The 27,679-nt window shown below is 33.9% G+C and overlaps 1 protein-coding gene and 1 long non-coding RNA gene across 4 annotated transcripts in view; one reads left to right on the plus strand and one right to left on the minus strand.

Annotated features, from left to right (window-relative positions):
• The window catches only part of LOC101082908 (protein eyes shut homolog), a 906,892-nt gene that overhangs the window by 91,125 nt on the left and 788,088 nt on the right, over positions 1-27,679 (minus strand). For all 3 annotated transcript variants that reach the window (XM_045057713.1, XM_045057712.1, XM_045057714.1), the window contains exons 17-20: positions 26,220-26,479; positions 16,397-16,493; positions 16,097-16,204; positions 888-1,033 (exon numbers count right to left, since the gene is read on the minus strand). In XM_045057713.1, coding sequence (XP_044913648.1) covers positions 888-1,033; positions 16,097-16,204; positions 16,397-16,493; positions 26,220-26,479 — 611 coding nt within the window. The remainder of the gene's footprint in view (positions 1-887; positions 1,034-16,096; positions 16,205-16,396; positions 16,494-26,219; positions 26,480-27,679) is intronic.
• On the plus strand, positions 843-1,697 carry LOC123385417. Its single transcript, XR_006597881.1, has 2 exons — positions 843-959; positions 1,484-1,697. It is a non-coding gene; the product is annotated as an uncharacterized LOC123385417 (long non-coding RNA).

The raw sequence follows: 27,679 nt of genomic DNA on the forward strand, positions 1-27,679 counted from the left end.
TTCCTTAGGAAAGTACCTGTGTATTCTTTGCTCATGTCACTTAACTTTTTCTTGCCTTTTGATCACTTATCCAATAGAAATACCTCTAATTTTATTATCAGTTTGCTTTCCAATCTTATTTCTATTTTTCTAGTGTATTTTATGCCTGAGAGAATAGAATGTAATATTAGATACACTTAATTAGTTTCCCTCAGGAAAGGAACCCAAGAGATCTCAGTGGTATAAAAATCAGACATTAATAAATTGGAACTTGAGATTTCAATATATTTTTTCTGGATTCACATAATTAATATTGGTAATAAAAATAATATAGCTTTTTGTATTTCATAAAGTTTCTCAGCCAAAGTTTAGAAGGCTAATATGTTTTTCTTTCCTTAGTTCCTTGATGACTGTTGTCTTTATATTTGGATAGCATTTGTGTTGTGGAATAATTGATATTAAGACAAATCATATTTTTCTGCTAGAAGGTTAAGTTCACCATGGTTCCTTGATTTCTGGCATACAAGTATATTTAAAAGAGCTAACCTTACTATATTTTTAGATGACATTTGTGTAATTGATATGATAGTATTATTTCTTAGTTTATTCATACACTGATACTTCTCTGTATTATAAAAATAGAAATATAATTCAGATACATCTCAATTCAAAAATCATAAATGTGTAAAATACCTTGAAATATTATTCATATATTTCTTAGTTGTTAGCAAATGATACACTAAAAAGCATAATTTTTGTTTTTACTGATTTCTTTTACTAAAGTCTCTTGCACTTCCTGTGCTACCTGCATGTGTCAGGTTGATTCAGGTTTTGGAGAATAAATATAAGATTGCCAATTTTTTACAGATAGCCATATGTTGATACAGACAGGGCAGATAGAGGTTTACCTGTATAACCAGGAGCACAGAGGCAGTTGTATCCACCAGTTCTGCTGACACAATCTTCTCCATCTAGACAAGGTGAGATTTCACATTCATTCATATCCAATTCACAGAGAGATCCATGGTAACCTGGCTCACAAATGCACATAATTCTAGAGAAAAGCAGGAAAATGAGAAGTTGTATGTAATAAGAAAAAGCATTTCATATATACATAATGTATATGTATATTTTAAATTTTAGCCTTTTAATTTAAATAAGTGGTAGTATTTTCTTTTCATTTTTTTTCCTCTGGAGAAAATACAAATTACCTTTGTTGGTTCACACCCTGGGAAGTTCCTCAAGTGAAATTCAAAACTGGTCCCCACAGATTCAAAGCAAGGAGAGCCAGAAGAAAGAGGCAAACCACTCCAAATTGGTGGGGGACAGGTTTAATATGCAAGGGAACTTACATTCCAGGCATGTCTTGGGCATCCACAAGACTAGAAGATCTTCACACACACTCCCCAAATCTTAAAAGTTTATATAAAAGCATTAATGAGGTTGTCATGTATCAAGTCTAGATGGTCTCAATAATGCATTACTCTCTCAAAACTTTGTCTAGTGGACAGAACATACATGCCAAGGACAAGCAGAAGAAGTGAGTTGCTTCCTAATTGCCGGGATCCAGTTTTCAGGTCAACACAAGGTCATATCGTCTCAATGACTTCCTTCAACAAACTTCTAGATATACTTCCCCTTAAATGTTCTTTATGTGGGAAATTAAAAAAAAATGAATGTATTGGGGAAAATAATTAATAAAACTTTGATAAATACTATTGAGCTTAATTCTGTACTGTATTCATTTTATAATTTATAATCATAAAACTTTATCTTATGTTAACAACTGGGTATTATTCTGCCCATTTATTGAATGATATTTTTTTTAAATTTTTTTTTTAACGTTTATTTATTTTTGGGACAGAGAGAGAGCATGAACGGGGGAGGGGCAGAGAGAGAGGGAGACACAGAATCGGAAACAGGCTCCAGGCTCCGAGCCATCAGCCCAGAGCCCGACGCGGGGCTCGAACTCACGGACCGCGAGATCGTGACCTGGCTGAAGTCGGACGCTTAACCGACTGCGCCACCCAGGCGCCCCGAATGATATTTTTGATATAGAAGCATTCTGGCTAAATTTAAAAAATCATTTTAACAAAAACAATCTCATTACTGCTTAATTCAATGGACAGATGTTGAAGAAATTGGATGCATTTCAATGATTAGATGCCAGGTTCAAAGTATCATGCATTTAATAGAGGAAGGGTCTTTCAAAAGCCTTGCCATTGAGAATGGTTATAACTATATGTGGCAGAGTCACCCTGAATTTATTTTTAGTCTATTTCCGGATATTGTGCTGAACATATGTTTGTTTCAATATTTAGTCAATCTGTATCTATTTGCCAGATGATAGAAGACCAATTCTCCTGAAATGGAATTGTGACTAGTTTTAGTCGTGTGTGTGTGTGTGTGTGTGCGTGTGTGTGTGTGTATGATAAACCAATAAATAATGTTAAGAGAAAGCAATAATTTAATCTTTTAACTTGTATATTCATAGAGAAAAACATTCATGAGAACATGAATAATTTCCATAGATAAAATTAAATTGAGAGAAAAATACACTTAGAAAAACAAGCTGTATATAGTTTTTCTTTTTCTTTCTCCTTTTGTAGAAGTCTAGATAAAAGTGCTTTCCCAAGTTTTCTTGTAATGTTTTTGAAACAGATTTTTATTCTGATTTTTCAAGGGAACTCTTCCTAATTAACTTGTTTCAACATAATTGTAATTACAAAAACAACCACCAGAAATTTAACATGCCTATGCTCCTCTTTTGCTCATTCATCGTACATTAACTAATTGAGTGTCAGACACTAGTCATGTACCCAGATCCAAGTGCTTGGATAAGGCTTGGGCTTATTTTTTAAATTCTCATAGAGAAGTTAGGATCAGTGATATGTAAACATTACAGGAAATACATGCCAATAGAGAAAAGTGTGAAGTCCTATAAAAACAGAGCTGTTAGAGAAGGTGACAGGAAAGGTTTTACTGTTTAGTCAATAAAGAGTGGAGTTTTTGTACCAGTTGGACAGAAGGCATTAAAATTCCATGTGCAATGTCATGATTGTGTAAAAAAGATTTGTATTTCTCAAGAGCACTCCATGTAACTAAGATTTTGACCAAAATCACTTTTTAGAGTGATCCAATTACTATGACTCTTGCATTTGTGTTCAAATAGAAAAAAATTTTTTCATCAAATATTTTGCTCAATATAGTCCAGAAGATGTAATGAATCTTTTAAATACTTTACTAAAATCAAGATATGTTCGTTAATGATACTCTCATTGATTGCTGTCGTGTGTTCCCAGTGAATCAATGATGATTCCAAGGGATCACAGAGTAGGTAGGAGTTTGACAGTGTTTTCAGTTGTAGCAGTAAAAGGTACATCCGGGAAATAATTTTTTCACACTGATAGGTTTGAAAATGGTGTATTAAAACAAAATGTATCAGATAATGACTTTGAACTCAATTTATACATCTGTTGCAAGTATTTAGGACAGTTCTATCATACTTCCAGAAATTACTGAATCTATTCTTTACTCTAGAAGAATGAATATTAGAAAAATATTTTCGGACATCTTTCCTGTCAGTGATGGACTTATAATAATTATCACTGATTTTCTCAATCTATTATAAACATTTATTCATTAAATTTACAGAATTCTCTCACTCTGTGTATGTATATATGTGTTTCTCTTTTCCCCCTCTTTCTTTTTGAAAATCTGGAAATACCCATCCCTTGCCGTTTGCCACACGAATTTTATTTTCTGTGATTACAAAAAGGTTCCTGAATGGCTTCACTATTGATCATGTACCCTAGAATCTGGAGATTTCAACCAACTTAAAATAGGAGATATTCTCCATTGATGCTTCTAAATTGAATCAGTTGTCTCTATACTCTTTGCCAAACAGTACTTTAAAAAAATGTTTATTTTTTAATCTATTTTTGTTTGTTTATTTTTAAGAAAGAGAGCGTGAGCAGGGAGGTGCAGAAACACAGGGGGACAGAGGATCTGAAATGGGGTCTGGGCTGACAGCAGGGATGTGGAGCTCGAATTTATGAACCATGAGATAGTGACCTGAACAGAAGTCATAAGCTTAGCTGACTGAGCCACCCAGGCATCCCCCAATAGTGCTTTTCTAACTCCTCATTTATTTCACATTTACTAGGTGACATCTGACTGTTAAGATGGGCTTTTCCTTTTCATTAATTACTTCATTCATTCATCCATCCATCCATCCATCCATCCCTCCATCCATCCATTCATTCAATTATGGATTTGTATCTAAATGGAGTCAATACTTTTTATTTTATTCAGTGGGTCAAATATATAACTATTTTTTATTTATTTGATGCTCACTTCATCTGAGAGTTGGATAGTAAGGACCTCTTCAAGTTTTCTCCTCTACCCTTTTGACATCTCCATCATTCTTTAAACAGTTTCTTACTTTCTAACATAAGATATTCCAGGTTTATCTTATATGTTTCCTTTTCCAGATCTAGAATAAGCCATTTCTTCTAGAAGTCCTAGAAACCAAGTTATTTAGAACCATGTTACTTATAAACCATGTTATTTAGAAACCAAGATAATTTCTATGTGTATGTGTATTTATGTTTATGTATACATATAGTTATGTGTATATAACTATATGTACATACATATGGCACATATATGCCCATATTTATATTTATTGTTGTGTGTGTTCATATGTATATATGTATATTATAAACACATACATATAAAAGTATGAGTTCATACTAATTTCCCAATTCTAATTTAACATAATAGGGTTCATTTTAGTCTAGCTGATTTCTGTATTTGCTGTTCTTTTTCTAACAATGAGAAACCTTGTTATTATTTTAAACATATTTATTTCCTCCATTAGTTAATGTGAAATACTTTTCATGTTCTTTGTCTTCTTGTATGGTGAAGATATGAGATTCTTTTTGGTTTTATTCTTTTGTTTGTATCATTTTGAAGAAGTATGAGAAGATTCAGATTTTCTCAACTACCTAGAATTCTCTTTTGCTCATTTTTCAAGTTTTGTTACCTTCTGAACTTTAGCTTCCTGGATTCTTTTATAGATTTTACTAAAAGTTATTCATTTATTATATAATAATAGGGCAAATTTCCATGAAAGTCAAATATTTATTTCAGAATAGAGCATCTATTTGAATCTCTGTGCCTACCTTGTCTTTCCCAGAAGAATTGAAATGTATACATGTACTCTCTCTCCCTTCCTTACCCCCCACCTCCTACCTCCTCCTGTGTCTTCCCTGCTCTTGCCCCCACACCTCCTCTCCCAAATAGGAGAGATAGGCAAAGTGTAGCACATTGCCAACTTGTTCTCCGCACCTACCTTGGCCCTTCAAATGAAACTGCATAAGGAGTGTCTGAAAGGAATGCCACTAGATTCCTCCTCCTATTGGCCTCCAGCTAAAATATACAATTATTCAGCTTTGGTGTATGTTTCCTTCCATCATTACTTGCTGAGACCCTCATCCCTACAGTATTCAGATCACATCTACCTAGGCTGAGAGGAAAAAATAAAAGTGAACCTTGATTTTTATTAATGTCTTAAGTGACCCAGTTAATCTTATGGTAGTATTGAATTATACATTAAAAGTCTCTAAAACATTTTATTCTTTTGAAGAAACCCTATTCTAACAACTTTTAAAACACAAATATGCATATATTAAAAATCGCCTGTCCCAAAGCAACAATTAAGAACATGAAATTAATAACATATTTTTGATAACATGGAAATTTCTAACTTAAAGTCAAGGCTTTATTTCATAAGTTTTAGTGGAATTAAGCTTAAATAGGTTGCCAAGGTATGGAACAATTTTTGCTCAAATTTCCTTTAATTTGATAGTGATCTTAAATTTTCCAGATAGGATTTCACCATACTTTTCCAAAACTAAAATGAATTTTAACAGGTGACTTCTAAAGAAAATTCAATACATTGAAAAAATGTAGGGGTAAAGAGCAGTAACTTCATTTTACATAAAGTGATATTGCCATAATGAAAGGAGAGGGAAAATGTAAGATAATCACATGGGCTTGTAGCTCTAAATGTGTTCCTGCCTTAAATTCTTCCTTTATCTTGTTTTCATCTTATTTCAGATGAGAAACTAGTTAATAAGTAAAGAAATTGTTTTTATGTTTCTAGAAAGCTGAGATACTTTAAAATATAACGTTAAATTAAGTCATATTATGAGATCCAAAATATAGATTTTAATGAGTTTTAATTTCAAAATGCATTTGGGGGTGCCTGGGTGGCTCAGTCAGTTAAGTGTACGACTTCGGCTCAGGTCATGATCTCACAGTCCGTGAGTTTGAGCCCCGCATCGGGCTCTGTGCTGACAGCTCGGAGCCTGGAGCCTGCTTCAGATTCTGTGTCTGCCTCTCTCTCTGCCCTTCCCCTCTCAAGCTCTGTCTCTTGCTCTCTCTCAAAAAAATAAACATTAAAAATATTAAAAAAAATAGGGGCGCCTGGGTGGCGCAGTCGGTTAAGCGTCCGACCTCAGCCAGGTCACGATCTCGCGGTCTGTGAGTTCGAGCCCCGCGTCAGGCTCTGGGCTGATGGCTCAGAACCTGGAGCCTGTTTCTGGTTCTGTGTCTCCCTCTCTCTCTGCCCCTCCCCCGTTCATGCTCTGTCTCTCTCTGTCCCAAAAATAAAAAAAAAAAAAAAAAAAAACGTTGAAAAAAAAATATTAAAAAAAATAAAAATAAAATGCATTTGTAATATTAAGATTTAATATATATTTATTCTAATAGATCATTTTATAAAAAATAGAGTTCAAAGACAAAAATAAACTACAAAAACTGTGGCAGGTAAAACTTTATGATTAAAATGTGTTAGCCTTGGGGCGCCTGGGTGGCTCAGTTTGTTGAGTATCTGATTTCGACTCCGGTCATGATCTCAGGGCTTGTGAGTTGGAGCCTTGCATTGGGCTCTGTCAGTGCAGAGTCTGCTTCAGATCCTCTGTCCCTCTCTCTCTCTGCCCTTCCCCCAGCTTGTTCTCTCTCTCTCTCTCTCTCTCTCTCTGTCGCTCTCTCTCAAAAATAAATAAATATTAAGAAAACTTAGCCTATGTCACAGCTATTAAAATTTTGAGAGAATTTATAATTCACTTTAAAGCAATTTATAGCTCTTTCTTGTAATTCTATATTGCATTCCTGAACCATAGTTCATTATAATTAATGACATTTCTTAATCTTAAAATGAACAAGCTATTTATATTTGTGACATGGGTAAGGATTATTATACTAAAATTTTATGACAAAATTTAAATAAGTCTTTTAAATAATATTTTAAAATTTTAGTAAGTTTAATCTGTGTTATAATTTTTAATGAATAAAAGCATATTTAAGTATAAAAACATATATAATAAAAATAAATACAATGCTTGTAAAATTTGCACATGGAAAAACTATCAAATTTAATATTAATCTAAGAGAATAATAGACATGCTATGTTTGACATGCACAGTTTACTTTTTGTTTTGTTTTAACCTAGCATCTTTAAGATGCTTTACTTTAAGGTACTGTACATTCTGTGTATCTCAAGGAAAAGGAAGAAGAAAAAGTAAACCAACTTTTTTCTACCCAATATATTTGCTTAATAGAGTGATTACTTTTAAAATAGTCTTTATATGTCATTATAATTTTACCACACATGGGTGTGGAAACAATGGTGTGATGGAAAAATTTTCAGTAGATTATAAGTCATTTAGATTAATAACTGGTTTTTAGGCAACCAATTTATTGAACAATCTATTGATTTTTATCTCTTAAATATACATTAACCAGTCATTTTCAACTTTGTACAGCAAAGAATTGCTGAACTCATGAATATCACACACTGATTGGTCAAAAATTCTTGTTGATGATTTCTGTGTGATAATCACATAAGCCATTTGGAAATTTTCCTTATTCCATATCCTTTGAATGGACAAAACACTGTTATAGTAATTGTTAGGGTGAATTCTTTCTTTAGCAGTCCATTTTCAGTAGTTAAATATTACTGTCAGTTATCTAAGTAAACTGATGACTGTGGCTTAAATAGACAATTCTAATGGATAACATATGTAATAAAGTCAGAAAATGTCAATTCTAATGTTCAGTTTGCAATAGTTTGTAGTTGAATTGGGGCTGTCATATCTCTAGGAATTCATCTTTAAATAATTAGTCATTAATTATTGCAGGCCTCAGCTTCGATAATCAAGAGAGAATGGAACAGATTAAAAATATAGATGCAATAACAAAGTACATTATATAATAATATTTTTAATTATTTGTGCCTCTATAGTTTAATTTCTACTAAACATACAATGATTGGTTTTATTTTTTTTTAATTTTTTTTTCAACGTTTTTTATTTATTTTTGGGACAGAGAGAGACAGAGCATGAACGGGGGAGGGGCAGAGAGAGAGGGAGACACAGAATCGGAAACAGGCTCCAGGCTCTGAGCCATCAGTCCAGAGCCTGACGCGGGGCTCGGACTCACGGACCGCGAGATCGTGACCTGGCTGAAGTCGGACGCTTAACGGACTACGCCACCCAGGCGCCCCTACAATGATTGGTTTTAAATGACTTGTTATATTATTTCAAAAAAAAAAATAATGGTAAGTTAATATCAACATGCTAAAAAAACACCAAAAGAAAGTCCTGTATCAAAAAACATATTCTTGGAAAACAGAATGTGATTACCTATTTTTCAGCTGTTGATGATTTTTTTTGTCTTTGAAAGATTTTAATGCATTGAAAATGGCCTTTATTAAAACAATGTAAACAAAGCAATTTTCTGAGACTAGAATAATCAATCCCATATACCCATCATCTATATTTAACACATCTCAATCTTTTCCAAGTTGCTGAATGATTTTAAGGAAAATATATTTAACGTATATTTGAAAACCCTTTGGATACATCCCTATTCATTTTTCATTCCTTTCTACTGGGAAGAAATCACTATTCTTAGGTTGATATGCATTCTTCCAAATATGTTCTAAAATTTCACTAAATATTATATTAGTACCTCCAAATAAAATATTTATGTATAAATCTAATAATATATGTGCATGATTCATATGAGGAAAATTACAAAACTCTGATAAATGAAATCAAAGAAAAATTAAATGGAGAGATACTACATGTTCATGCATAAGAAGACAATATTGTCAAGATGTTAGTTCTGCCCAACTTGATATCTAGATTTGATGAAACCCCCATAAAAATTCGAGCAGGTTATTCTGTAGATATTAATAAAACAATTCTAACAATTATAGAGAGAAGCTAACGACTCAATGTTGAGGAGAACAAAGTTGAAAAACTGAAACTGCCTGACTTTAAGACTTATTATGAACCTATAGTAATCAAGATAGTGTGGTATTATCAAAAGAACAGAAAAATAGATCAATGGAACAGAATACAGAACTCAGAAATATACCTACATGACTATTGTGAACTAACCTTTGACAAAAGACAAAGGCAATTCAATGGAGAAAAGATGATGTTTTTTTTTTTTTTTTCTTTTCAACATATGGTGTTGGAACAACTGGACATCCACACTGAAAATTAAAAAAAACTAGACACAGACCTTAAAATCCTTGTATAAGTTAACTCAAAATGGATCAAATACTCAATGAAAAATGCAAAATTATAAAAACTCAAATAAAGGACAAAATCTCAATGATCTTGGGTTTGGTTGTCTTTTAAATATGACAAAGAAAGAATTGATAAGATGGGCTTAATTCAAATGAAAAAAAATGTATTCTGTGAAAGACAATGTCAGGAGAATAACAATAAAAGCCACAGACTGGAAGAAGATATTTGCAAAAGACATATCTAATAAAGGATTATTATCCAAAATATACAAATACTAAAAGTTCAACAATAAGAAAAACAATCCAAATAAAACATGGGCCCATAATCTTAACAGATACCTCACCAAAGAAGACCTATTGATGTCAAATAAGCATATGAAAAGATGCTCCATATCATATGTCATGAGGGAAATGCAAATCAAAACAACAATAAAATACACTACACGCCTTTTAGAATAGCCAAAATCCAGAACACTGACAATACCAAATCCTCATAAAAATGCGAAGCAACAGGAACTCTCATTCACTAGTGATGGGAATGCAAAATAGTACAGCCAATTGAGAAAATGATTTGGCATTTTCTTACATAATATTTTACTAAATAATGTTATATACATTTTCAGAGGAAAATTGCCTTGGGGTTCCAAATATTTCCTGTTTATTATATAATCATCTTGAAGGATGCCTGTGAATAGAGGCCATGACACCTCCATTTCCTTCCTTACATTTCCAATTACTGGGAAGGGCTTTTGGAAAAAGATAATGGTACTAGGCAGTTCAATAGTAATCAGGTGGTCAAATGTCATATCCAGAAACCTCCAACATCTGTTTCATGTCAGGAAGAGGCTGTTTCAGGCAGTATATTGTATTGGCAGCAGTTTTTCCTATATATGAGCCAAGCTTGAAGATTAAGATTTACAAAAACTCTTCAGCATTCTGCATATTGGTTGCTAGACTGCTCACCATTAGTAGTTGGCTATTTTCCATCAAGCTTTTTAGGATATTCTAAGTTTGATAAACACTTTGATTTTATCAGCCACATTGCAGAGTCAACATCAACTTTATAATCAATTTGGTTCTCTGTAAATGAACTTATAGTTTTTATGTTCATGAATCTACCACAGGGTTCTCTTTTAAACAGAGGGCATTTTGTCTGACTTCTTCCTCTAACTCTTTTGAGATCTCATATTGGAACTTGGAAGAGTGGTCTTCAAAAGCCATAAAATTAATTGATGTGAAGCACCTTCATTTAGACTTGTAAGATCATTTTGATTCTACTATTCATTTCATTCATTTCATTCTCTCTGACTCAGAGCTGTCTCCTAAGTCTCACAGGGAAAATTGGGAATGCTAGGCAGTTTGTGACCCAGGCTTCAGTTTGCATATTTTTGTGAGTTTATTTTCCAGTTACTGATCCTATCTTCTGTTTGTTGACAGCGTTTTATGTTTTTTGTTTTCTTTGTTTTTTTAATCTTAATTTTTTACCACTCTTCTTCCTGGCCACAGCTTCACCATGGGAAGAGTGTTTGCCCCACACTTTCAGGCATGGCTACAATTATGTTTTTGCACAGTGATCTACATACAGGTAAGGATAAAGGGCACTATTTCAGAGCCTAGGGCTTAAGAGGGTTTGCATGTTTTCTGCTTGTTCTCTTGAATTTCTGCCACTCTGTGAGAAGAACATGCTAGTCCAATAAAAATGAGAGACATTAGGAGCAACAGACTGGCAAACTCTTCTCCCTCCTCAGCTAGGTCCCAGAGAAATTTAGATGAACCCAGCCTATATGATAGCCAAATACCTGTAAACCACAGATGTGAAACTATTAATAATAGTTATTTTTTAAGCAGAGTTTTCAGTTGCTGATAAGCAACAACAAACCTGTATAGTCTGTATAGTAACTTTGAAGGAGTTCATATACCCTGTAGACAAAGGATAGATATGGCTAAGGACCTTAAACCTTTGAATTCACTTTAAGCTCTATTAGTGGTAGAGGCTAAACCTCTCCTGTGTCTTATGGAATCTGTGCGTTTTTGCATATGGGCCCTCCTCTATATTCTGCTGAAGGAGTTGAGTTACAAAATGCTGCCAGTTTTCACTTGCTCATGCCCCATCATTTCTCATTGGTTCCAGCCCATAAAAAGGGTTAGATTCCAACTTTGCTGATGAGAGATGGAAACACTTAAGTGGGAACAGCTATGCTATATACCCAAGAAGAGATGCATAACCCCACCAATCTGTTTTGTCACAAAGTTGGGGAGCATGTGTGGGATTGAATCTAAGGTAGTCAGACCAAAGGAGAATAAATATAAAATTTAATGAGCTAAATGTGTTAACATGGATGGGAAGAGAAGATTCAGTGTGCTAATATTAGCATCCTGGGTATGGTGTTAGATAAATTGGCTAATCAAAAACAGGAGTTAATTTCAGCTTAGATTAGTGACGTAGAAGTGCCAGGGTATTCTTGGTATATATTAGGAGAAGTTCACAGGCTTATTGTTATGGAAATTGCTTGAATGGATCTATTATGTGTCAGCTGTTCAGTTGCCCCTTAATTTCTATCCCAAGAGAATAAAGGAAGGCATTCCTATCTCCTAGGAAGAAACTGCATTCACCCAGGAGGGCATTTTATTCACCAAAATGAAGAACAGGGTTGGTGAGGGAGCACCAGTGTCTTAACGAAGTTTGTGGTGATTTTCCTTTATAGGCTGGAGTGAATGTGGGATGTTAAAGTAAAATTGGGTTCCCCAGTATAAATTAGAATAATGGGATCCAAGAATGGATAAAAACTGTTGGATATGCTTGACTATAATATTTAAAAATGAGGAAATAGCCACATAAATCAGAGAAACATAAATAGAATTAAGTATGTAGGTCTGCAGGACAGAAACACAATTCAATTTGCCTATGTAGGGATTCCTAGCCTCTTACACAATTACAGACTTATGCTATGTCATGGACTCAGGGTCTCAACTGAAGGACAGTAAGTCCCTTTGAAGAAGGATCTTGTCATATAGTCACATGTGTTTCATGTATCTTCCTGAAGGTTTCCACAGAGGATTCTGAGGCCATTTACCAGTATGATTGCTCATTGATGAAAGAAAGATATTCAGGCCTTCTAAGTTCCTGGGAAACGAATGGCCCTAAACTTATGCTTATCTTTGAAATACTCTTTCCACCAGTAGAAGTGCACATTTATTTAGGTCTGGTAGATGGATCACAAATCCATCTTTTGTTTTGTTGTTTTATTTTCCCCCAGAGTCTCTGAATATCTAGTGTAGTCAATATACTTAGTAATAGAATTTCCACATTGGAATAAGAACTGTTACGCAGGAAAGCCCAACTGGAAGGTCTTGAAATGCCCCTTTAGACTTATCAAGGTTTCAAACCAAAAGCAATTCTGTACCCCTATGGGACTTGTAGTGATTAGTGTCCCCTTCAAGCCTTGTGAGTTACAGGAGTGGCGATTCAAAGCATGTTTCTATTTACTTCACTAGATTAGACAGTGCAAAAGCCAGATGGCCATACAAAATAGTAGAAATAATAGAAGATTATCAGAAACTCAAGAAGGTTGTGATATAAATTTTGAGAGCAATTCTAGATGTTAGATCTCTATTAAGATAAACAAATGTAGCCCTTGGTGCCTGGAGAGCAATAGTGATCCGGCAAATGAGTCTTATTTATCCTAATCAATGTGTGTCCGGTTGAATTTTTCCAACTGTTTTTTTGAAAGATATTTTAAAAGACCTAAATAAAGACATAGCAATTCTTTTCAAATTGATCTACAAATTCAATGAAATCCCAATAAAAATTCTACCCAGTCTTTGTTTGCTTGTTTGAATGAAGGGATTTATGTGGAACATGTTGATTGTAACAGAAGAAACTGTCCAAAATAACTAAAGCTTCTGGAAGAAGATTAAAAATATTGCATTACCAATATTGAGATATTCCAAAGTTAAGTAATTAAGATTTACGGTACTGGCACATAGATAGCTAACTGAAATAAGGAAACAAAATAGAGGCAAAGAAATAAACATATTCATTTATAGGGATTTGATCTGCAACCAAGAAGGTGTTGTAGGTCAGGCCAAGCAGTGAGTAACAGATGAACTTATGCAATACATATAGCAGGCACAATTGGTATAGCATATGGAAAAATGAATGTAAGATTCCTACCTTAAACACGCACAACATACCACACACACACACACACACACACACACACACACACACACTTTCCAGATAAATTGATTTAAATGTGAAGGGTGAAACTTTATTTTATTTAAAATTTTTTTTTAAGTTTATTCATTTTTGAGTGAAACAGAGACAGAGAGTGAGTGGGGGAGGGGCAGAGAGCCAGAGAAACACAGAATCCAAAGCAGGCTCCAGGCTCCAAACTGTCAGCACAGAGCTCCATGAGGGGCTTGGGGCTTGAACTCATGAACCATGAGATCATGACCTGAGCAGAAGTTGGATGTTTAACCAAGTGAGCCACCCAGTTACCCGAAAACTTTAAATATTTTAAAAGGAAATCTAAGCAACATCTTTTTGTCATAGAATAAACTTTTTTAAAAATATTGAACCAGTTTTGAATCCCTGGATTAAATCTTACTTGATCATGGCCAACAGTTTTTTAAAAATCTATTATTGAATTGAGTTGCTAATATTTTTGGTTTTTCCTTTTCTTTTTTGTTGTGTCTTCATCTGTTTTTTTTTTCTTTTTTTTATGAGGGTAATGCTGGCCTCATAGAATGCATTTGGAAGTTTTCCTATCTCTTTTATTTTTTGGAATAGTTTGAGAAGAATAGCTATTAGCTCTTCTTTAAGCAGTGTAAACATTTTAAACAAGATGAAAAACGCAACCCATAAACACACATTAATTTGGTTAGATTAAAATTAAATTTTAGCACTCAAAACATCATAAAGATGGTGAAATGTCAAGCCACAATCAATAGAATATTTTTAGTACATACAGTATAACTAATGAAAACAGTAATAATTAAAACATATAAAGATTCTTACAAATCAAGAAGAAGAAAACATAAATGGGAAGATGCTATAAATAGGCATTTCTAGAAAGGAAAAATTAGGGACTCCTGGGTGGCTCTGTTGGTTAAGCATCTGACTCTTAGTTTTGGCTTGGGTCATTATCTCATGGATTTGTGAGTCTGAGCCCCGTCTGCGGCATCATGCTGAGGATGTGGACCCTGCTTGGGATTCTCTCTCTTCCTCTCTCTCTGCCCCTCCCCGACTCAGGCTGTCTCTCTCTCAAAATAAATAAATAAACTTAAAAATTGCATTAGGATGGAAAAATTAAATATTTTGAAATGGCTGAAGAAATGCTTAAAGTCATAAGTTATGATGGGAGTAGAGAAAAAAACACACACACACAAGGAGATAGAATTTTGCACGCAGCAGATAAGCCCAAATGAAATATGTAAGAATGTAAATAGGGACATTTTTTCACTTTTGTTAAGAGTGTGAATATTCCATTTTCAAAGTGAATTGAAAAAAAATGATATAATACATGTGAAAACATCTACTCAATAGTGCAATTATTCCATTTTTAGATACCAAACTAAGGTAACATTAGTACTTGTGTATTGGGGAAATATTTGAAAACCGAAATTATATTATTATGTCTAAGAAAGAAGAGTCAAATAAACCAGATATCTATGATCAGGAGAATGATAAACAAATGTTGGCACATGTTTAAATGGAATATTCTACAACAGTTAAAACTGAGCAACTGATACATGAATAATGCAGAAATATTTAACAAAATGAATTGTTTCTGAAGATGATACACAATATTATTTCACTTATATTAATATGCAAGCTAAGTGTTTTATTGAGGCAGGCATACAAATGAAATGGTTAATGCTGTATATTTTTAAAGTGTTTACTCATTTTTTGAGAGAGAGAGAGAGAGAAAGAGAGCATGGGTGGGGGAGAGGCAGAAAGGGAGGGATGGGCAGAATCCAAAGCAGGCTCTAGGCTCTGAGCCATCAGCACAGGGCCCCACAGGTTCATGAACCTGTGAACTGGTCTGAAGTTGATCATGACCTGGGCTGAAGTCCGGTGCTCAATTGACTGAGCCACTCATGTGCCCCAACTTGATAGTGTATGTTAAAGGCAAGGTAATGGGTTAAATAGGTGATGGGGATTAAGGAGAGCACTTGTGATGAGCATCAGGTGATGTATGGAAGTGTTGAATCACTATATTGTATACCTGAAACTAATATTACCCTGTATGTTAACTAACTGAAATTTTAATAAAACTTAAAAAACAAACACAAAATAAAATCTTGGTTGAACAACTACAAAAATCATGATATTCAATACGATTGTATGGAAGAGTAGAGGAGTACTTGGGTTTAAGCAAGTAAGTATCTGGGTTAAGGATACTGGGAATATTATGCTTAAGTTGAATGATGGGTGAATATATGTTCACTTTACTATTTAAATATCATGTATATAAAATAACTGAATCAGTAAATGTAGTCTCTAACCTGTTTGACAGATCCACGCAGGTTCCATCATTTTTGCAAGGTCTAGAAGAACACTCATTTGTATCAAGATCACATAGAGGTCCAGAAAACCCAGGTCTGCAAATACATCTTTTAAACAAGACATTTAATGACTCCATTAATATAAACATACAAAGTCAAAGCTTCAAATAACTGTAGCATGGCAAATGGTTAATAACCAGAAATGTTGTTTAATTTGTCAACTGAAATTATACACATGGATATATTTAGATACATCTAGATGCATAAACTTGAATCCAGATATTTTTGGGTTTTCTGTACCTGAAATTGTTGACTCCATCTTCGCAGTCACCATAATTCTGGCAGGGAAGAGAGAAACACTCATTCACATTAATTTCACAATGTTCACCCTCAAATCCTGCGGAAAGATGAGATGGATATAGATGAGCAATCCTCACTTTAGAGTGTGAAAATCAGTCAGTGGTAAAGGGTCTGGAGAATATGCTCTTAGAGGAAGTTTATGGGAAAAAAATTAAATAAAGAAAGAGAAAACACCTCATCTATGGCCTCTCATATAACTCTATTTCACATAACATATGAATAAAATTATGTTAGTTTCTAATTAATGAGTTCAAATGAAAGAATTAGGGGAGGAATATTTTACTCAATCCTTTGGGAAAGTGGGGTCGTTGCTAATGTTGCTGTTGTTTTAAGGTATTTAAATGTTTGAACAAGAAGAACTGAAACAATCTGGAAAGGAAATGAATTAATGTGACGGCTGATCTTAACATAAAATTGAGCTTCAGCAATCAAATTTATTCAAGGCAGTTAGCAGATGAGGCAAATTATTTAATTACTTTCCATATCCAAGTGATTCAAAGAAAACAAATTATTTTGATCCATAACTACATAATCAGTCATCCATTTAAACACATGCCAGTTATTTTTTTTTAAAAAACAAAGAACATGAAAAAAAAATGTACAGAATTATGAGAGGCACTTGTAATTATTTCAACACTTGTGTCAGAAAAAAAAATCAGTATATCACTTTTTAAAATGCATTTAATATTTTAATATTTATGATGACAATTTAAACAATTATTTCCATATTTCTATATTAACTAGGTAAATTGAAATATAGTCTTATACTCATTTTTCTTGCTAATATTTTTGTAATACTAGTTAGAGAATGTAAGAAACAAGAGGATTTTCCTTTATCTTACTTTTCCAGTGCTATAACTAAGTGCCAAATAATTGCAAATTTCTGACATTACAAATGACAATATCTACTCAAATTTTTTAGTTTGAAGAACATGTCATTCAAGTTGTTCTATTAAACCTGTAATTTTTATTGGCATATAGGCTAGGATCTGAAAGAGCATGATCTAGGGACCCATGAAGGGCCATCTTCCTACCACAGTTCTATCTCATAAAGTTTCTCCTCCTCTTTCTATCTTCAAATATCTCTTCACATTGAAAGTTTCAAATCATTTGTAATATCAGCATGGAGATGATATAGCACTGCTTCTTTGGTCTCTATTTCTATTATCATGATCTTTTAGCTTCAGCATCTACTGCTGAGTGGAATGTCCTCTATACTTCCTCATTTACAGTCCCAGGAGAGAACATGGGCTTGTCCTACTTCATCCTTTCACATCGTGCTATTAGCCATTGCCATTCTCTGTGGTGTCTACCACCAAGTCAAGTGGCAAACCTGCTTCTACTTGAGAGTTTGGGAAGTTGGTATTACCTCATAAAATCTGGCTGCTTTTAGGTGGGAGATAATATGGAAACTTAAACATTACTTAATCCAAAAGAAGGCAAGAGTAAAAAGGAACAAAGTAGAGATATGGTACTATAGAAAGTAGAAAACAAATAGCAAGATGATTCATTTAGGGCCATTATACACCAATATTTATATCAAATGTGGTTTTAAAAAAATACTTCAATAAAAGGCAGTGACAGCCAGGCTAAATAAAACAACAGAACCAACCACATGATTTCTAAAAGAAATTCACTTTAAATATAGAGATGACGATAGGTTAGAAGTAGAAAGATGGAACAAAGATGCACTATGAAACACTTATCAGAAGAAACCTACAGTGCCTATGTGTCTAGCAGATTAGGTAGTCTTTAGGACAAGCATCATTATTAATTTGTCCTATTTTTTTCTTACTCAATTATCAAAGCCTGCAAGTTAAGTTCTGAAGTTTAATGCTTACAATTTCATTCATGTACTAGGTTTGTATTGTCAGTATTAACAGTAAAATTAAAAAGAGTTATTTCCAAGTTAATACGGTTCTCCTAATTTTAGGTAAGCAAGGGTATCATTCCAACACATTTCACCATTCATCAATCCAATAATGCTATCCTATTTAAATTGTAACTGTCACAGCATAGTTATAAATAACATAAGCTTTTTTTTTACGTATATATATGTAAAAAAAAGTTAAAGATTTAGAACAGTGGATGCATTACACTATTCCTACTTCAAGCATGACTAGCTTTCTCTGGGAGGTAGAGTCTTCTGACACTAAGCTGTTTCTTAGAAGTGTTCGTTTGAGGCACTGGAACTCAGAGGCATTGGCTAGCTAGAGAAGTAATGCCAGTGTACCTCCCTAAGTTCAGCTGGGCTGATAAATCAGAAGAACATTCAGAACCTGGAAACTCAGGCAGCTCACAGAATAACCTTGTATTTGTGATTTTGCCTTATTCATTTAGTTTGACATTTCTGAGATGGAGCTTTGTTACCAACCAGCAACATGTCAATGGGTTGAGGAAATTAGATTGCTACAATTCAATAGACATTGGGAGAAAGAAATAAAGTAGACACAGAGTGCATTTAAAAGAAACTGAAGCTTTGCTAAGAAAGCTTGTGTTTGGGGGGTTTAAAGGAGAAAAATGTATATATACTTAGTCCTAAACTATACTTTCCATAGTCCTTGGTGTTAGAAGCAGATATTCATTCGTGTGAAGGCTATTTGTTTTGAATATATGCAGTGACAACTAAAAGTCTGTCAAAACTTTATAAGTACAGTTAATTCATCCCATGCTACTCTCCAGTTATTTATCCCTATCCAGACTATTAAGCTGACTCTATTAACTGCAATAGGGTTTTTTATACACAAACTGATTTTCTTATAATGTCTTGCCTATACATTGTCATAGAGAATGCATGTGACTAATCAATAAATATTTTTACATTTTCTCATCCTCTAAAGCATAATGGTAAGTTACTAAACTTACTCTTCATGTTTAGGAGCCAAATCAGTGTCAACTATAGGCATAATCTTTAAAATCACTTAATATTTTCTCATTTCTAAAAAAAATAGTTTTCACATGATTCTTTAGAGGGGATATCATAGATTATTTTTTTTAACATTTATTTATTTTTGAGACAGAGGAAGACAGTGCATGAGTGGGGGAGGGGCAGAGAGAGAGGGAGACACAGAATCTGAAACAGGCTCCAGGCTCTGAGCTGTCAGCACAGAGCTGGACGCGGGGCTCGAACTCATGGACCGCGAGATGGTGACCTGAGCTGCAGTCGGACGCTTAACCGACTGAGCCACCCAGGCGCCCCAGGGATATCATAGATTAAAGTACATTAACAATAGTTCGATTTTCGTGAAACTTGATTAAGAAACATTTTGTTATTCAGGGCTATACCTTGACAACTCTCCCATTAGAAGTAATACGACTTGGAACTAGGAATGAAAGTAAATAGGGGAAAAACTAGAGCATATCTTTTATGTATTCAATAAGTTAGTGTTAAAATCATACATTTTAAAATAAAAACTAAAAATATTAAAAGGGAATGATTTTCAAAAGTATTAGAAAGACATTATTTTTCTTTTTTCTTTCTTTTTCTGAGAGAGAGGGAGGGCATATAAGTGGGGGAGAGAGGCAGCAGAGAGAGAGAGACAGTGAGAGAGAGAAAGAGAGACAAAGAGAAAGAGAGAGAGAATCTTAAGCAGGTTCCATTTTCAGCACTAAACCCTATGTGGGGCTCGACCCATGACCCGAGCCAAAATCAAGAGTCTGACACTCAACCACCAGAGCTACACAGGTGTCCCTATATTTTTATTTAAAAATTTTAATTTATCTAGATTTTAAAACTTTATGAAAACAACTACAACAAAAAAGATATCTTTCTCTTGGCAAGTCAGAATTTTTTTTTAATATTGTTTTATTTTTATTTTAAAACAATATAATACAAATATTAGCATTGTCTTGAAAAATTAACCAACTATTACAAAACAGTTGCATTTACTTCTATGAAATAGAAAAGACAGAACTAATTTCTAGTAGGCTTAATATGGTTTTAACACTGATTTTAAGAAAATTTAAAAAAATGAGTATAAAAGCTGACATTTTCTTTAAAAATTTTTGATGTTTTAATTTATTTTTGAGAGAGAGACAGAGAGAGTTGGAGAGGGGCAGAGGGAGAGGGAAACACAGAATCTGAAACAGGCTCCAGGCTCTGAGCTGTCAACACAGAGCCCAACACGGGGCTCGAATTCATGAGCCGTGAGATCATGACCTGAGCTGAAGTTAGATTCTCAACCGACTGAGCCACCCAGGCACCTCTTAAAGCTAATATTTTAAAATTCAATAAATTATTGACATGTTTTTAAAGTTAACTAGCAACAATATATATTTTCTCTGAAGAATTTCCCCAATATAAATATCTACAGCTCTTTAAACCTAATAGATACATGCTACCAACATAAGCGCATATTTTGAATTCTCAAAAAGAGTAATTTTTAATTTAGACAAACTATATTGTCAAGTGACACATTTATTTGGTGCTTGGAATTATACACCTCAGGTAACATGGCATTACCGTAGTAATTGTATATGTGTTGGAGTAATAGACACATTTGAATGCAACTACTTGCTTCCTCTGGTACTACAAATCCATCATGCTTAGAATCCCAATTGTAAATCGACAGCACATGTAAATGATTTGATTCTTCCTTCCACTGTGACATTTTACAAGTACTCTTTGCCACATTCTAATCCTTTGTAAAGTGTCATTTTAAAAAACTTTTGCTCCGGGGCACTTGGGTGGCTCAGTTGGTTAAGCCTTTGACTTCAGCTCAGGTCATGATCTCAGTTGGTGAATTTGAGCCCCACATCAGGCTCTGTGCTGACAGCTCAGAGCCTGGAACCTGCTTTGGATTTTTTGTCTCCCTCTCTCTGCCCCTCCCCAGTTAACACACTCTCTGTCTTTGTATTTCAAAAATCAATAAACATTAAAAAATTAAAAAAAAAAGAACTTTTGCTCCTTTCACCTTGGAGACATATGGATGAAGTGGGTACATTTGGAAACTAAGCCCTGTAAATTAAAAGTAGTGGATAAGGTGGTGTTCTTGCCTACAAGCCAAGATATAATTCAAAGTAGAAAGATAAAGAAGCTTTCCTAAAGAGAGTATGAGAAACAAAATATACTTTAAGATGAAATGATTTTAGGTCTCCCACTGTACACACACATACTAATAACTCCACTGTATGCTGTATGCATTTTCTCCACATGCATTTTATCTATAGTCATCTCTACCTCTGTATCGTAACCCTCATGCCATTCTTATATTTCATTTCTACCAGTCTGAAGTTGAACTGCGTTTGTTCAACCTCTTGAACTTTATTAGCTCTTTCCCTTTACTATATGCATTAGAAATCACTCTTTTGATCACATACAATATAAACAAAAATACTAAGCTAGATAGAAGGAATGACATTTATTGGGTAGCCTAGCTGGAAGGATGCCCCATAGTCTGTAGAACTTATAAAAGAACCATAGGAACTGGCAGGATGAGTTATTCTTTCACAAACACTTCTCTCCTAGTGAATTCAGATCTCCATGTGAAGAGAACATGGAGTTGGCTGCATCCACTGAAAAACTCTGGAAAAAAGAAGAAGCCTCTTTCCTTAGTGTCAATTCCAAGGAAGGGCTCTCAGTGCCAATATTCCAGTCCCATGCTGATGTGGATCAATCATAATTGCCAGAGAGATGGAGTTTTCTATCTCTCTTAGCTTGAGCTCTTCCAAAATAAGAATATGAGATAATAATATGTACTCAGGTAGCTTATTTGAGAGGTGATCCCAGGAATTCCTGCAAGGGAGTGGGGAGATAAAATAGGGGAGAGAGGGGCTTAATGAGTAGGCTACTGCGACGGGCAATGAAGGCTCCAAGGCTGCTGGGGATCCTCTTATGAATCATGTGGAACATAACTCAGAGCTCTCACACTCCATAACAAACTTTGCATCTACAAAGTAGGAACGTGGTACTTTACTGGTTAGTTAATTTATGTGTCTTTCCTTGAACTTAAGTTCCTTGAGGGTGTGTCTTTGCCATGCTTAATTTCCCCAGAACCTGTTTCAAGACTTGACACATGGTAGGAAATCTATATGTGTTTGTTGAATCAGTTAATAAAGAATACAATTTTTAGATTTCTAGAACCCTACCAACATCTATTTGCAAGATTGGGCAGAGCATAGTTCAGAGAGACACAAATATATATATATATATATATATATATATATATATATATATATATATATATATATGTATATGTATATATACACACACACACACACACACACACACACATATATATATATATATATATATATATATATACATATATATGTATATATACAGCATAAATGTTGAGGTAAGCTAATTGATTGCATACTAAATCACCAAAACCTAACACTTTATATAAGGTACCTAAAGTAACCCATTTGTTTCCAGGAATCTTGAAGAATCATATTTGTCTTTCTATGTGCTACTTTTATATTTATTAAAGAACTTATTTTTTTTTTACCACAGAAATTATTTAAACAAATAGGATTACATACAAAACAAATCTGTATTGAATTGTTACTGGTAGACACCTTTCTATCTACCTATTTTCCACTAGAAAATGGTGAATGTTCATAGGGATAAAGTTAACTTACCTCAGTTCTAAACAGAAGACAAAAGCACTGCCTTTACTTTCTCTTGCAAAACATGATCACCATAGTTCTGGTGTTTTACCTACACCTATAATTTTTAAGTTGCTCACATTGTACCCAAATGGATTGGATTGTTTTGACTCTAAGTTTCAATCACACTAACCAAAGTAGTTTACCTGGTAAGCATTCTATTTGGGATGAATCATAGTATCAGTTATTCTAGTTGCTGTTCTTCAGAGTGAATTTTAATGCCATTTATAATGTAGTTATCTAGTACATAGTCACATTACTACTCTGGCTTTGAGGTTTTATTTATATTCATATTTAAATTGTGATAGACCATACAGACTGACTAAAAACTGTGAACAGAATTTCAAAAACGCATATGCTGAACTCCAAGACCTTAAGCCTTAAATCTCTTTCCTCATGATACCCTATATCCTAGGCACTTAGCAAACACTAATAGCTTGCAAAGAATTCCAGTGGAGCTTCTAAATCCTGTATCTATATATGAGGTTAAGTCTTGGAATTCTTCATGGTTTTAAATTTCAGTACTTTTATTATTTTGTTTGTTTAAGTTTATTTATTTTGAGAGAAAGAGAGAGAGTGTGTGCGAGCAGGGGAGGTGAGAGAAAGGAGACAGAATTCTAAGAGAATCCTAATCCTGCTCTATCAGTCCAAAGCCCAACATGGGGCTCAATCCCTCAAGAACTGTGAGATCATGACCTGAGCTGAAATCAAGAGTTGGATGCTTAACAGATTGAGGTACCCAGGTGGCCCTTAAATTTCAGTACTTTCAAAATTGAATTTGATCAGAATATTTTCTTTAAAAAAATAATATGATGCCTTTGACGTAGATACTTTTTCAAACAACAAGTATTAAAGTAACTCAGGGCATAGTGTCTAAGCTATTCCACAGTCACCCTCTTTTTAATATTCTGAGGTAGTTTTTTAAAGCAATGTCACAGGCTTCAGTTTGATCTGCTACAGAGGTTGAAGTATTAAAGGCAATAGTGAGTAAACATTTTTTACAGTAGTTAGATCTCATTTACAGAAACTTACTCCTACATTTCCTTAGGTTTCGAAAAAAATTCAATTTCAAATATATATATATATATATATATATATATATATACACACACACACACACATATACATGTATACATAAATATATATATGAAGCAAAAGAGTTTAGAAATGATGTACACTTCAAATATCTCTTTGTGCTGAATCACAGTTAGAAACACATGATTCGTTGTGCCCGCCCACTACTCTGTCCAAAGCATTGATTTCAGTGCTCATATCTCTCTTAAACCCTTAAGTAGAACAATGAATTTTCAAGAAAAAAAATAAACCAACAAGATTTTACTAATATACAAGATGAAATAAATCTAAATTGTCCTCAAGATATTTTTGTGATGTTCATGAGGCTAGAAAATATTATTACTAATATGATAGTTGATAAGGTTTTATGATATCTCTGAACTTATTTTTCCTTCATCCCTCAACAGGAAAGGAATCTCACTAGATTATATAAATTCATTAAGTACATCTGTGAATTACAAATAAATTGTCAAAAAAATTATATGGAAAAAAATGACATGCCCCCAAAATATACCTGTCTTGTAGAAAACTATCTTTGGCAAAAATAGAGGAGGTTTTATTTTAATAGAGGAAATAGGCTACTGCCTCTCAATAAATATTATCCATTACTTCTATTCTGAGAATATATTAGTAGGCTAAGTAAAGCATCACAGAGTAATCCTGCTAAATAAATCAGCTCCTCCCTTGCTACTGAATAATATTTCATAAAGTTTCACTCTCAACATTTATTAAAAGGAAAATTCTTCATTTAAATTATTTACTTTATAATTACTGAGGGTTTCAGGGTATTAAGTGTTCCCCTCACATTTTTTCCTATCTTGCTTTTCCTGACTCATTCCTGCAAACATTTATCCATATACCTTATATGCCCATATTATTTGTTTTATACAGCCCATGTCATTTTTGCAAAAACAATTGCTAATGGCTTTCCACTTTGTAGTTCCAATCCCTCCTAAGGTCCAGAAGTTTCTGTCATGTATGTACATTCAAGGACTTGCCTCTATATCCTTACAATAGATTTTCTTATACATCAGGAATTTCTAGAGGTTTCATAAAAACAAACAAAAACAGCTTTGACTAAGATACCAATTAATTGGTACAGTCTAAGCTGACCTTTTGGGACAGAAGAGTAAAGAAGCACTATCCTTATTTTTAATAAACATCTATTCTAGTAGAATCAGTAACAAGGAAAGAGACATGAACCCATAAGTTGGCATTAGAAAATAACTAACAGTTGTAGGCTTTTATACACAACATGGTTTTTATATTGTGCTTATGACAAACACATTCCAGTTATAATGAAAATGTGCTAGTTTTATGATAGAAGCATTCCTGCTGAAGATAGTAATAGCTCTTGAGTAGTCAGCAATACATGAGCAGTAAACATTTATGCAGATCACCTAATCAGATCACTAATCAGATTTCTTTCAGTTACATCTGAAGAGATCCCAATCAAGCACCTTGAATAACTTGATATGACCCAGAAAGCCGGAAGTTACTCACTTCAGGAATAGCTGGATTTGGAGCTCCAATAATGTCTTTTGTGATCTGCCCGTCCTCTATCCCTTTCATAGGCTCTATTTTAGCGCACAAAGTAGCCACAAGAGTCACATGAAACTGGCATAGCAACCACAGCAGACATAAATGGTGTTCATAGATCCCTCCAGGAGGGAAGTTACAGTGAAGCATTTGATTACCCTAGATTCTATCTATGCTCATTTCTAACTAACTGCTATTGTAAGGAACACTACATGGACAAAATTCAAGAAAAAGAAGCTATTAACAATAGGAGAAGATTTCTTAAAAAACAAAAAAAAAAGAGCCCAAATCTATGAAGTTTTGCCTTTCCCTCACCCACTCCCCCTGGCCCCCCAACATCATGCTACTTAGGTTAACTTTTTAGATTATTTCTGTGGTCTGTTTATATACCTATATTTGGAGTCAAATACTCCCCCATATCCAATGTATATATGTAAGTTTTCTCTCACCCATTTTTAGGGAGTCATAATACCATAAATACAAAATAAACCAAACAGACAAAAAAGTGAAATATAACATTAAAACAAATATAGGCTCTTACCTTCTCTACACACACAATAATGATTTCCATCAACCAAAGTCAAGCACGTTGAGTTGTTTCTGCAAGGGTCACTGAGTGGATCACAGGGGCTATAGTGTTGATGGCAAAATTTTCCAGTATAAAAGGGTGGGCACAGGCATACAAAGTGCCCAGGAATGGAAGACTCATGACAAAGAGCTCCATTCATGCATGGGTCAGAGTCACATTCATTTATTTCTTCACTACAGTTTTGTCCAGTCCATCCAGGTGTACACTCACAGCTGAAATAAAATTTTAACAAGTATGAACAGTGCTGTTTCAAATGTATTCTTTGAATTTTGAATGTATTACTACATTGAACTAATTTGTAGTATTTTTATTTATAACAAGATTAATAAGCATAGTTTAGAAACATCGTTTACCTAATTTCCTGAGACAATTCAATGTATAATACGGCAAAACTGACTGCAATGGCAAAGATAAGATTTAAGAAGCATTTTCTAACGTGGTAGGCCACTGACACAGATCAGAGAACAACAGCGCTACCAATTTCAATTTTGGCAACTATTGAGTTTACCAATTGACAAAATTTCCTCAATTATTTCTTTTATGCAAAATAATGTTCACTGTTTATAAGCCTGAGATGATATTTATGCAATGTCTTTAGCAACATGTGACTCTTATAATCACCAGAGTATTTATAACAAGGTGTTCCTTTATGCTAAGCAAGTTTTTCATTTCATTTTTGCATGCTTTTAAGAACATCTTTCCTACTAATATTTGAATAATGTGGGAAAATTGAAGAGAAAGCAAATCACTAAAAAGTGAAGCATTTGGATCTTATCTGTACCTTACAGACTCTAGCTCGGTCTAACCCTCAACCATCTGGCATCTGTCATTCTCTCAGAAACTTTTGAGTTCAAATAGCAATTTAACCAAACATCTTCCATCAAACTAGTCTAATTCTTTTCCTATGAGGAGGAGGATTCTAGCAGAGCAGAAAAAAATGTTTGTCCATGTAATGTATTATTCAAACAAGGGAAATGGACAGGAAATGAATGGAGTAATACTGAAACCTGCCAATATGGAATGAATGGGAAGATTGTCCACCAACAGGTTGAGTGGAAGTCAATCAAAAACTGTGTGCATGTTCAGAGAGCAAGAGCACTCATGTCAGTCTATGGGCAAGGTAGAGCTGTAAATCTAAAGTAAATGTGTTATTTGGCAAGTGACAAATCATGAGACAAGGCATAGAGGATATTAGAAGAATTATTTTCAGAAAAACATTTTTTACTGATATATTAAATATTTAAAATAACTTGAAAAGAATATTATATTCCTGAAATATTTAACTTGCTTCATGATAAACAACATCTTGCTAAAAAAGAGAGATAGAATAGGGGAAAAAAAGAGGACAAGGAAACAAGGAAGGGGAAGGGGAGAAGGAAGAAAAGAAAGAATAAGTTATCTCATTTGCACTA

This window comes from Felis catus, chromosome B2 (genome assembly GCF_018350175.1).
Source record: "Felis catus isolate Fca126 chromosome B2, F.catus_Fca126_mat1.0, whole genome shotgun sequence".
NCBI classification, from domain to species: Eukaryota; Metazoa; Chordata; class Mammalia; order Carnivora; family Felidae; genus Felis; species Felis catus.